Raw genomic sequence first — 12,298 nt, 5'->3', positions numbered from 1 at the left:
TATAAATATATATATATATTTATATAAATATATATATAGTTTTTTTTATGTTTTTATTGTGGTATGTGTCCCTGCTAGGTAGATTCATTCTCTCTATTTGTCCTGGTGATCTTTATCACTGAGAAAAAGTAAAAGGGAAATCCACAATTATATTTATATAAATATATATATAGTTTTTTTTATGTTTTTATTGTGGTATGTGTCCCTGCTAGGTAGATTCATTCTCTCTATTTGTCCTGGTGATCTTTATCACTGAGAAAAAGTAAAAGGGAAATCCACAATTTTGCAATTGTCACCAAACAAGAGGTGAGGAAAATTGACAAACGAGGTCACCTGTTCTGTTGATAGCTTTTGAGGAGAGGAATCCCCCTTACTTTGTAGAGATTTACTATCCCTATTTATTGCGTCTCCGGGGCAGGAAGTGAAGGGAGTCTTCCTAACAGGACACAGACAGCAAAAAATAAACTGATGGGGGTTGTAGTTTTCCCTACTCTATGGAAAACGAATAATAATAAAAAAACTTTAAAAATAAAGTTAACATGTAACAGAATACAAAAGTATATGGAGAATTTCTCTGTTTTTTGGGGTGAAAAGGTGAACTTTCCCTTTAGCGCAGTGTTTCTTTTCTGCATTTCCTGTAAATACCATTTCCTTTCTTCATTCTCGCTCTGAGCACATAGATGACTGGAATCAACAAATCACAGCATTAGATAACTATTTTTTTAAAAGAGTGAGTTCACAGAAGAGCAAATCTCTCCTTGAGTAAGAATTTTCTTGCCTCTTACGTGATGCCACCAAGCAATGAAGGTGTTTCCCAGGAATTATGAGATGGAGGAGTAGAATAGGAGCCTTAAATAACGAGCTTCAGATAACTACCAGGCATGCAAGCTTGTTAGTGGCTTTCTGGAGCTGGCTAGAGGCTGGTGCAGCTGTGCGTGAACACAAAACCAACCTTAAATCACAGTGTAATCTGGCGCCTGATAAGAGGCTGATTATGAAAAACACACATCATAAATCAATTTCCATATTACATACCCAGAAAAACAGATAAGAGTAGATTTAGTGACAGGCTGGTACTTGTAATACAAAAAAACCCTTGCTCATTTCTGTTAATTTATGCAATAATGGTCAAAGATCACTGTAGTAAAGTCATATTACATAAAAGTGATAGCTGAACTTTAGGAGTATGGTTGAGGTAACATCAAGGGCAAACTAGTGTGGCTGTTTTTGGAGCATCTGCTATCCTATGTATTCTGTTAAATATTGTAAATTAAGGTATAACAACATCTTTTCACTATAAGCTTGTACTTTAATCAGACTTCCATTAAACAATATCCACCAGCCATGTGGCAATGTCAAACAGTGGATTATATTTATATGGTAAGCCTGTAAGGACATTCATTTGTGCTACTGACAGTCACAGTGACCTAAAATAAGTGCAAAAACCTTGATGAATAATGCACCTTTTATAAAGAGTAACAATTACCCAAATGATTTTGTGCACTAGACAAGGACAGCTGTCAATTATCCCTTTTTTATAATATGCACGGCTTGATGATTGCCATTACTTATTTCTAAATGCTTCTGTCACTATGCTGCAACATTAACTTAGGAGTTAAATCATAGAAATGAATTGTACCTTAACTATTAACAAAAATGTATCTTATTTGTGTATCACTCATGTAGATCCTCAAATCATCTAGAACAAAAGTAGTCACCCTCCAGAAAAAAAGGACAGTGTCGGCACCAATTCAGAGATGATTTGATATATCACTCGGCTGTAGATCCTACAGCCGAGTGATATACAAATAAGCTACATTTTTGTTAATAGTTAGGGTACTTGAATGCATTTTTAAGATTTAACTTCTGAGTTTAGTGTCACGTTAAAGCATAGTGTCAGAAGCATTTGGAAAAAAGTAATGAAATAAGTAATTTAGAAATAAATTAACTCCTCACTTTTTTGTCACTTAAAAAGCTTTAAATTCTTTGGCAGCTATATACAAAATAAGGATTACACCACTTGCAACAGAAAAGCTAGTGTATATCAGGAGAACCGGCGACATTGGTGCCCCTCATACACACGTGCCCATTAACTGAGGCTGGGATCCAGGGTCTATGTGGAGATTAACATTGTTTACTAAGCAGGCACATCACAGACCCTCCCTTCCTGTATTCTAATGGCCCCAAGGGGCAGTCAAACATCGGGCTCCAGCACTGTAGTCAAGAGTTTTGGATGTCACACACCTTTGTTTAAAGTCCAGGAAAACAGTTAAATACAGCACATAGATAAATTACATATATGACAGCTGCTTAAGCTGCCAACGAATTATTATTTCTGTTCATCTAGCCCTGAGATTTACATCCCTACCACACAGCATAGATATGGAGAAGAGGAGAGGGGGAGATGAGACATTGTTCTTTGTAACCCATCAGAGATGAAGTTAGCAGGGCTGACACCATGTGCTTAGGAATTTAAAGCTAAAAATACATACTGTTGTCATGCCAAAGAGGAGGAGCACACTATATTTCTGGCACATCAACAGTTTTTTTTCTGTACTTGCAGCATGTTTAAAGGAACAAAACCTGGGGAAATGTGCATGCATTGCAGAGATGTATTAACATGTGGGGTTTTTTTTGCCTTGCCACAAAATTTAAACTAGGAGGCACAGTTAACAGTGATATCCTTTGGTAACTAACCTATGAAGCTCTGCTTCAGAAGGTGAGTATTTAGAGGTGACGTCGGCAAGATCCCCGAAGACCTGCTTGCTGTATGTGATCAGTGAAGACAGAAGTATTAACTCTTGCCACGTCGTACTCAATAGGCATGTGTAATCTTTTATAGAAAGGTCACAAAAAAATGGCAGCTTCTTCACCCATGCAATCTGGCGAAACAAGAGCTCGTCTGCCAGCCGACACAAAAGAGCAAATAGCTCAGACTGTGTTACCTTGTACCTGTATAGGAGAAAGAAAAAGATGTGTAAAGATAAACAGCTAAATTCACAATGACATACAAAGGCATAACAATTAATCTAATGTAAAGATGTGCATTATATAAACAATTGTTTCATTAGCCTCGATGTCTTGCCCACTAAACACGTTAGCCCTTGTGCCTTTTAAGTGCTTTCTGCTTTTAAGGCGGTTATAAAAAATGTCACCGTTTAACAGCAAACTGTAATATCCAGCCGCTCTGTGAAGTAATATATAAGAGGCCCCACTTTCAATAGCCACATGCTTTGCTGTGTAACGTAGTCAGCAGACACAGGTATGACTATTCAAACAATGGTGCATATGAAGCCCCACTTCTTTTTATATGTTCATACTTCTATTGCAAATCAAATTTCACCAGCAGAAGACATCACACATTCATTCTTAGTACATTTAAGCAAGCAGACCGGAAATATGCATGAACAAAATGACATCTCATTAAATGAACGTCTTCTTGTCTGATGCGTTTACATTTACTTAAGCAGGCACGTGTGTGTACTATTATTTATTTACTTAAGATCATTTTCTATAAGAGTGAATGCAGAATAACATTTAATATATTTTACAATACAAGTCTACAAGGCGAGCTTTAAAAACATCCTTTTTAAGTTTTGGTTAAAGGGAATTGAAGTGATTGCTGAAATAGTAGTGCATTTAATTTTTTGCAGTTACCCAGCAAGATAGTGAGCATCTTAACATAAGTACCCCCATCTGCTTTGTGGGTTCTCTCAAAACCTGTGTATGGGTAGACATTCTGCTTATACCTTTTAATAGTGTTCTTAAAAAGGATTAGATTAAGCTGGCCGTACACCATTGAACCGGACGAAATTAGCACAGTGGGAGCCCCAGTTGGTACCCTTCCACCTCAGCAGCCAATCATCTACCTGCCACTGTCAGAATACAAAGGACACAGAGGAAGATTGTTTCATCCAACCTATTTAGCGTGGATGGAGATATCTGTTATACTTTTTTATTCAGCAAAACAGTATGGCCAGGTTAACTTGTCTTCAATTGCCTCATAAACCAGTCTTGAGACAGCTTGTCTCCTGTTGTGCCTACTGAGCAGTATAGCAGGTTGACCTTGTGGCATCCCACCATGCACCTTAGTAACAGCACTGGATGTTGCACTATAGTTGGTACTTAACCAATTGAACCACAGAAATAGTTTTTTGCTTTCTGACTTATATAACTGGTATAACGTGTTTCTTTAGCCATCATTCCTATGGGATCTTTTAAATGACAGAAGTCATCACAAACATCTGTCCCAAATTAATTGGAATTGTGCCTGATTTTCAATCACAAAAGCAATGGGCCCTAAAGCATTAAGAAACCAAAGCCCAGCTTCCCAAAATACATAGCAATATTGAAATGAATGAGAAACTGACACAATATTATGTAAATGCTTCCATCAGTGCCACCATGTGGAGGAATTGTATTACATCCAATGTGCTTGAAAAACTGTTTTAAGTTTTTATAATCAAAATTAATAATAAATACAATGTACTTGAGAGCTTTTACAGTCCAAAGGCAAAAAAACAACATAAGAAAATATAATGTTACAAGTAGCAAATAGATATGAATTATATTGTCAACAACATAGATAATGTGCATGCATAATAAGTCCATTACCTTGATGAATGAAGTGCAATTAGTTATCCTTCTAGTTTAGCTACAATGCAAGAGTACATAAATCTTACAATGTTGCTTGAGATTGTTGTTCTGGAGCTAAACCACCTTGCTTTAATATTATACTGTTTTGTATTACTATCATCATAAAGACAAAGCTTTGTTATAGTTTTAATGTCCATATTTAAATGTAAGTAAACGTAGCAGGGAGCAAATCCCTGAAGTAAATTTGTGGTCAATAAATAATATAGTGTTTATGTCCTTTTTATTTAATCTCCGCAGTTAAAATAGACAACAGAAAAGTAGGGATGCACCGATACCAATACTAGTATCGGTGCTGATATTAGAGTATTCGGTTCGGTTCGATACTTACCTCTGATACTGGAACTTCTGGTCAGAGAGGGATCTCCCTCTGACCGGCAGTGCCAAGGGAGCATGGAGCCGGCTTCCTTTCCAATCAGGAAGCCAGGTTATGACCCGCCTCCTGGCTTCCTGATTGGCTAGGAAGCCAGCTTTATTTGTTGCTAGGCAGCCTGGCTTCCTAAACAATCAGGAAGCCAGGCAGCACCTCATAACCCGCCACCTGGCTTCATGATTGGCCGCCAGGCAGCCACGGGAAGGGAAGCCGGTGTTCTTTTGATAGAACTCCGGCATCTCAGGGAATCAGGACCATGACCCGCCACCTGTCTTCCTGATAATCTGGGCACATTGCACCAGTATCAGTATTCGGCGAGTACCGGAAAAAAAAAATATCAGTACTGGGAAATCAATATGGAAAAAAATGGTATTGGTGCATCCCTACAGAAAAGTAATTAATTTTGAACATTACGTTTTGAAATGTAATCAAGCTATGTCCAAACCCGAAAACAAAAATGCAATCTATTCCAGTCCACGAGTCCTTAGATATGATGACTGCATTAATTTTCTAGAATAAGAACATTTTTTTTATCAAGAACAGAAAATACCTTGTTGCTTCCTGTTAAATGAACGGAAGCAAAATTGTCTAAACTTCTAACTCCATTCACCCCCATATAATGGAGATGAACAGAGGCAGTCATGTTATTTTTTCTTTATATTAAATATTACGTTTTTTGAAAGAGAAATACAATAACAATAGGGTAAAGCAAAATAAGCCATTTTGCAATTAAATCACAAGCACTGATAGGTACTACTAAACCACATGTTATGGACAGCAAGAAAAATAATATACCATTACCTCGTTACTTAAGAACTAAGTTGCTTCCCCATTCAAAACAAACACCCAATACACAAAACTAACAAAAAATATTTTTTAGTTCAGCAGGACCAATTTTTGTATATAAATGCAATCATGTTTTAAGTCCAGCCTGGGAGGCAACCATGGCTTCCTCCATACACACCAGTGGAAGAGTAAGCATAGCCACTCAGGGGCAGGTAGTGTGTTATATGTAGGCTTACCCGGTGAAAATAATGGGGGGGACGGGACCGAAGATAAAACTAATGCATCTAAGGACTGATAAGCTGCAATACACTACATTTTTGTTTTTGGGCTTAGATACACTTTAAAGTGGGACTAAAGTCTGAAGATAAAACACTGCTAGGAGGTAGAGTTTTTTTGGTAGAAGAAATGCAACAAATCCTTTATTTTGTGTACACTGCATGTGCAAAGGGCACTGTACATTTCCAAGTAATTTTTCAGGAATGCAGCTGGGGTTGCGGGGGGGCATGCGTCTCCTGCGACCTTGCATTACATCACCACTTGCTGCCCAATGGCAGATGCCACACCCAGACAAGTAGCAGAAAATGTCAGTGGTGGGAGCTGAGAGATGAGGCAGATCACAGACATCATATCGCTGAAGGAGGGCACTGTAGGGCGTAATGTATGTGCCACAATGCGCAGCTGGCAAGAACTCCACCCCACTCCAGAAGCGATAATATTATGCTTTAAATCTACTCATTACCCCTTCAAGTGATATTAAAGTCAGAAGGTTTGGAAGCTCTTTTAAATGCTGATGAATTCACTTAAAGTACTAAAACCAACAAAATCGAAGTAACTAGCACCTTCAGAAGGTTGGCAGAAATGGCAGATATGTGGGAGATTAAAAAAAAAGCAACTGTGCAGTCTGGCTTGACAGTTATTGGCAATTAGGCACAGATAATGTTTAGAGAGCTCTTTTTAAAAGTGAACCTGAATTGGAGAAAAACATCTAATCCAGCACTGCTAGCACATAGCAGGCACCTCCAGATGCTGATGTATACAAACATTCAATTTTTAAAGATTTACAATTGGTTTAACTAATGGGTCTGCAAACCAAACCCAAGCACATTTGCTCTCCCCTACTCACTAGAGATGGAGGAATGCACAATGATTTTGATTAAAAATATGATTTTCTTTGGTTAAAAAAAAAAATTTAGCCCACTTACCCATCTTCAATTAGCATAGGGGTATTAAGTGGCTCCATGTCTTCTGCAGCTAGTAGCTGGTTAATGAGGGTGTGTGACTGAGGGTCCAGACTCCGGGTTTGGGATGGGATTATAGCAGAATGAGTAGAGCAGCTAAAAAGGTGAGGTAGGTATTGATAGTGCGTTGGTGCAGGAGTGCCCAAATACTGATCCCGAAGAGAACTGAATCCATTTAGTTCCACTGATCTACTGAAAAAGAAGATACTTAATGTCAGCACTGAGGTTATTTAAATAGAATGTAATAATGGTTTTGTTTTTCAGGGAGTCTTAAAAAATAGTGCATCAACCTGGAGGAAGGTGTGGACACTGGAGAAGGCTGGTTACTTTCAGACACTACATTGCCTGGAGAACTATGGTCACTATCTCCATTGTTACTCCATGAAGTGTTGGCTTCTTCTTCAAATTCTTGACCAGACATAATCCTTTCAATCTCCTCATCGGAAATCTAGTAAGAACAATTAGGTTACTTAACATTCTTTAAAAAGAAATATAACAAAATATGATAAAGATAAAAGTAACAACATGTTTAGCTCATTTGAAAATGGAATGCATATAATACTTACAGGTGGAACATTTTCAGGCAATATTCCTTTGTTCTCTATAATCAATGTAGAGATAAGTGCTGCAGGCCACAGCACACACTGTCAAAGGATATGACAGTTTCTTTATAATATGTGACCAGTGCCAGATTTGCTACAAGGCCACCGAGGCCTGGCCTCGGGGCGACAGGGAGCAGAGGGGCGGGCAGGGTGTGGAATCTCCAGACGCGCAGGACTTCAGTTCCAGGCGCCAAGTTGTTTTCTACATTTAGCCCTGCTTTGGGCAAGCAGGGCTAAATGTGGAGCGGGGAAGCAGCTTGTTTGTTTACAAGTGATCTCGGTGATGATGTCGAGATCCTTTGTATGCAGTCTGCAGGTCCGGAGGGCTGCCAGGTTCAATAAAGAGAACCTGTCACCTCCAAATGCTTGTTAGCTCCTGTGTGACAGTAATAAAGAAAAAAAAAATGATAAACAAAAATTTTAAAAAAACAAGTAAAAAATAACAACTTAATTTAAAAATAAAAAGGTGATTAAAAAGTAAAAAATAACAAAAAATTCTACAAAAATATTAAAAATTTAAAAAAGGAAAAGATAAGATAAATAAAAATTTAAAAAAGTTAAAAAAAAATAAATAAAAAGAAAAAAGTAATAAAAAGTAAAAAGAACCAATATTACAAAATTGAAACTAACCCTGTGGCCCACACCATCCGGTTGCTATTCTCCTTGGGGGTAGAGGGGGGGGTGCGCATTGAGGAACCTGGCCTTGGGGCAGCAGGGAGAGTAAATTTTAGTAGGAGGGGCAAGTGATACAAAAGGTAATAATTGTTTGGACTGAGTTATTGGAGGAAGTAAAAGGCAGTTATGTTGAGATGAGATAGGCTTCCCTGAAGAGATGGGTTTTTAAGGATCGCCTAAAGGTGGACAGAATGGGGTAAAGAGTTCCAGAGGATGGGGGACACTCTGGAGAAGTCCTGGAGGCGAGCGTAGGAGGAGGTAATTAGAGAGCAGGAGGTCTTGAGCGGAGAGGACGGTTTGGGTGATATTTTGAGATGAGGTAAGTGATGTAGGTTGGGGCGGAGTTGTAGATGGCTTTGTATGTTATTGTTAGTATTTTGAATTTTATTCGTTGGGCAATAGGAGCCAGTGGAGGGATTGGCAGAGGGGCGGCAGACACTGAACAGTTGGTAAGGTGGAGGAGTCTGGCGGCAGCATTCATGATAGAATAATATCATGAATGATAGAATAATATCATGCTGCCAGCAGTTTCAGAACATTTAAGCAGCTTACAGAAGGTACAGTAGGAAGACCCTAGAAGTTCAATGATACTCCTACACGGGCCAATGAGCAGAAAGCTGCAAATCTGCAATAAAATTGTGGCTGTGCAATGTTACGCGAATCTCAAGCACAGGTTTGCAGGAGAGCGCTTGTAAGTATTTTAATTGTGTATTCAGCGTGGTGGTAAAAGGTCATATTTAGATGCTTCACCTTACCCCATCCTCTTTGTTAAATACAAAAAAATTAAAAATTTGCTACAAGCAATGCTTGGTAACGCTTTTATACAAAATGTGATTTTCACCTTCATGTAACCCATATCAGTATATTTTTATTTTCTGTGCATTGTAAAGACACTGCTTTAGTGTATAGATATGATATTATAGATATGAAACAAATGAAGCAATCACTGTGCTTGAAAACAGCTAAATTTACTGTTTTAGAGAGTTCAAAAGCAAAACTGCCAGTATATATATTTTTTTAACTGGAGATCAAGAAGTGCCACTTCTGACGCTGCAATTTTTGTAATAATAAAGATCCACAGAGAACTGCACTTATTTATAATTTTTCATTGCGGATAATGGCATACACAGTATTAATAAGTGCAAAGAAATGACATTCCTACAAAGATAAAAAGGACACCATGTGCTTCATAAGCAGATGATTTATTTGGACCACCAAAATAATTCATATACAATGGGCTCTGCTCTTAGTAAAGGCAGGTCTATATACCACTTACTCTTCGTCACAAAAGAGTTGTGTTTCCTTCCATTGTTCCTATATTAACTCAACCAATTAATGATCTATATCATATGAATCATATATAGTTTGAGAAAACAGAATATCTAAGGAAAAGAATAATGTACACATCAGCGGGGGACAAAGAAAGCAATGGGCCTCTGGGATGGCCCAGTGTTTGGGTCCTTCCTCCATACATTCTGCTTGTTGAATAACATAGTGCAAGAAGCAAAGAGCTAAGGGCAGTAACCATAGCATCCAATCAAGGTCCATCTCAGCAACGCAAACTCTGGTTGTTAGGGATTACCACCCCTACATTTAGGTCTGCCCCCAGACTGTTTATTAAATAAAGCCAAGTATCTTTCAAAAAAATTGTTTTTCTTCACTACAGAAATAATACCAAAATAAGTGAGAACTATTCAGCAGAAAACCTGCATAATCAGTGCTAAATTGGTTGAATTCCTGGGGTCTACTGCGTACCAGCACAGACAATAGGTATACCCCACCCGTGCATTCCACAACCAATTTTTTTTCAAATTTTCATGATCAGTGGGTATTTATTTATTAATGACTAAACAATGCTTTTATGTTTTATACTGAATCACCCTAATCGGGTAATGCTACTAGCAGTCAATAACAAATAGTTTTGCCATGTATGACCTTCTGTTGATATCCTCTTATTATACGTCTATGATGCTGTAGTATCTGAACGTAAGCTCCAACTCCTGTTCTGCATTCCAGCTATCTAGTACTGTGGCCTGCCCAGCTTGACAATGAGTTCTATGCAGAAGGTAGATACATATGGTGGCTGAATACATGCTAAATTGCAATTATGCACATGAAGTGAGGTTGAGGGCCATCAGAAAATCATACATGATACTGACCAAAACCCACAGACTGCTCTAAGGTACATTAATTTTATAGATCCCTGGCATTGCCCAATGCCTTACCTGTACAGGACCAATGCTTTTATTTCTTCCACCTGGCATTCCATCTTCTCTTATAGCTGCAAAAGAAGAATAGTTTTTCATACTCTTTCCAAAAGATTACAAAAGTTCTCAAGTTATACAAACAAAGGATTGGGAAGGAAAAGTATTTTTTTCCTACATTATACAATTTGATAACTATATAAAGTAGGCGTCTACTTGCGTGTAGCCACGGTGGCACGGCTGTGGCTTATGTATGTTCTGTGTCAACATGTAAGAAACCGTGTCTAACACAGAATAAACATATCAATGACTACAAAATTGTGATCATCTGGAAGGCTTGAATTTGGAGACATGATCTTAGGAAAACCACTTTTGAACCAAACTGGTTAAACAGGTCAAGTTGTACAGAAGAGTATAAAAAGCTTATACAATGAAGACACAAACTTAGTATACAGGTTTACACCACCCATGCCTAGGGCAATATCTGGACAGCATAGGGATAAACTAGTAATTACAATAAATTAGCTTCTTATGTGCTTGAGAGATTTAGAAAGTTAGAAACTGTGGAACAGATAAGTGAGCCTCTTTTCCTGGTGGAGAAGAGAACAATCACTCTTTACTGCACATGGGCCACAGAACTGTCCTAGCTATAGAGAAATTGTGCATGTCTACACCACCCTTTTTTCTAAATATATTCAAGAGGGGGCTTTTTGGACACTTCTGGGCTGGCAATATGTAAAGGTAGCTTTTTATAGGGAAAGTATAGTGAGTAGCACATATTTTGAGTTGTGCTTCCCTTTACTTTTTCTTGTTATTTTCAAACACATGGTGATTTGTAAATTAACCACTAGAGGCAGAGTAGATTATTTACGTTTACATCTCCACCAAAACTGTTAAGAAAATACAGTATATCTGCTACAGGGAGTTAATTGGTCATGAAGCAGTTGCATGATTTACAGATTTGCATTATCAGAAGGAAAAGCAATTATTGTGTAGAAACCATTGTGTAGCACTGCATAGCAAAAAGCACAGCTTACATATGTAAAGAGCAAATATAGCTGCCCCCATCTTCAAACATAATTACAAATTACATGTTGTTTTTTGTAAAAAAATGATTACACACACTGATAACGTTACATACATCAATTTGATCTCATACATACAAATGTAAAAATTATTGAGAAGAATCAACATTCGATTTATGTGATGGTTACAGGCTTATATACTCAATATTAAATTGATATGCTTTTTTCTATTTTGCGTAAATGTTTTTAATGCAGGAATAAAAGTATTGACTAATAATAAAAACACAGTAGTAGTGCATTGATCTTGTCTAAACTGTCTTTTTAGTCTATTTATCAGAGTACCAGCATTACATTAAAACTGGTTTGTTTAATCTCTTTAGTTCCTTGTTTAACAGTTCTCCCTCATGTATAGCCTATCTACATTTAAAGTTAAAGTTTCTCTCCAGGCAAAACAGGTAAACTATATTAGGCAAGGTTCCTATAAAACATGTCCATTTACAATGTGCACATCTTTTTTTTTTTTTTTACTCCTAGTTACTGTGCTGTAACTAATTTACCTGTTGATCCTGCTGTTTCCCTCATTATGATATGGTTTCCTGTCCTGGACCGACACTATTCAACTACAATTCTAATGGTGGTGGTATTAACTGTGCCCACCCGTGACAAGACAAATTGCGTTGTCTTGCATTCAGGCGGCACTGGAAAAAAAGCCCAGTGCAGCCTGGACAGGTGTGAACAGGCC

General features: G+C 37.8%; 1 protein-coding gene across 1 annotated transcript in view; it reads right to left on the bottom strand.

The window, feature by feature from the left end:
- The window catches only part of NR6A1 (nuclear receptor subfamily 6 group A member 1), a 45,672-nt gene that overhangs the window by 23,158 nt on the left and 10,216 nt on the right, over positions 1 to 12,298 (bottom strand). Inside the window, exons 2-5 of the mRNA XM_018560178.1 lie at positions 10,553 to 10,608; positions 7,341 to 7,498; positions 7,015 to 7,242; positions 2,698 to 2,952 (exon numbers count right to left, since the gene is read on the bottom strand). Coding sequence (XP_018415680.1) covers positions 2,698 to 2,952; positions 7,015 to 7,242; positions 7,341 to 7,498; positions 10,553 to 10,608 — 697 coding nt within the window. The remainder of the gene's footprint in view (positions 1 to 2,697; positions 2,953 to 7,014; positions 7,243 to 7,340; positions 7,499 to 10,552; positions 10,609 to 12,298) is intronic.

The sequence above is a fragment of the Nanorana parkeri genome, unplaced genomic scaffold, assembly GCF_000935625.1.
Source record: "Nanorana parkeri isolate BGI_ZX_2015 unplaced genomic scaffold, ASM93562v1 scaffold437, whole genome shotgun sequence".
Lineage (NCBI taxonomy): Eukaryota > Metazoa > Chordata > Amphibia > Anura > Dicroglossidae > Nanorana > Nanorana parkeri.
Note: the sequence above shows the minus strand (reverse complement) of the source record. Positions and strands in the feature narration are given on the sequence as shown.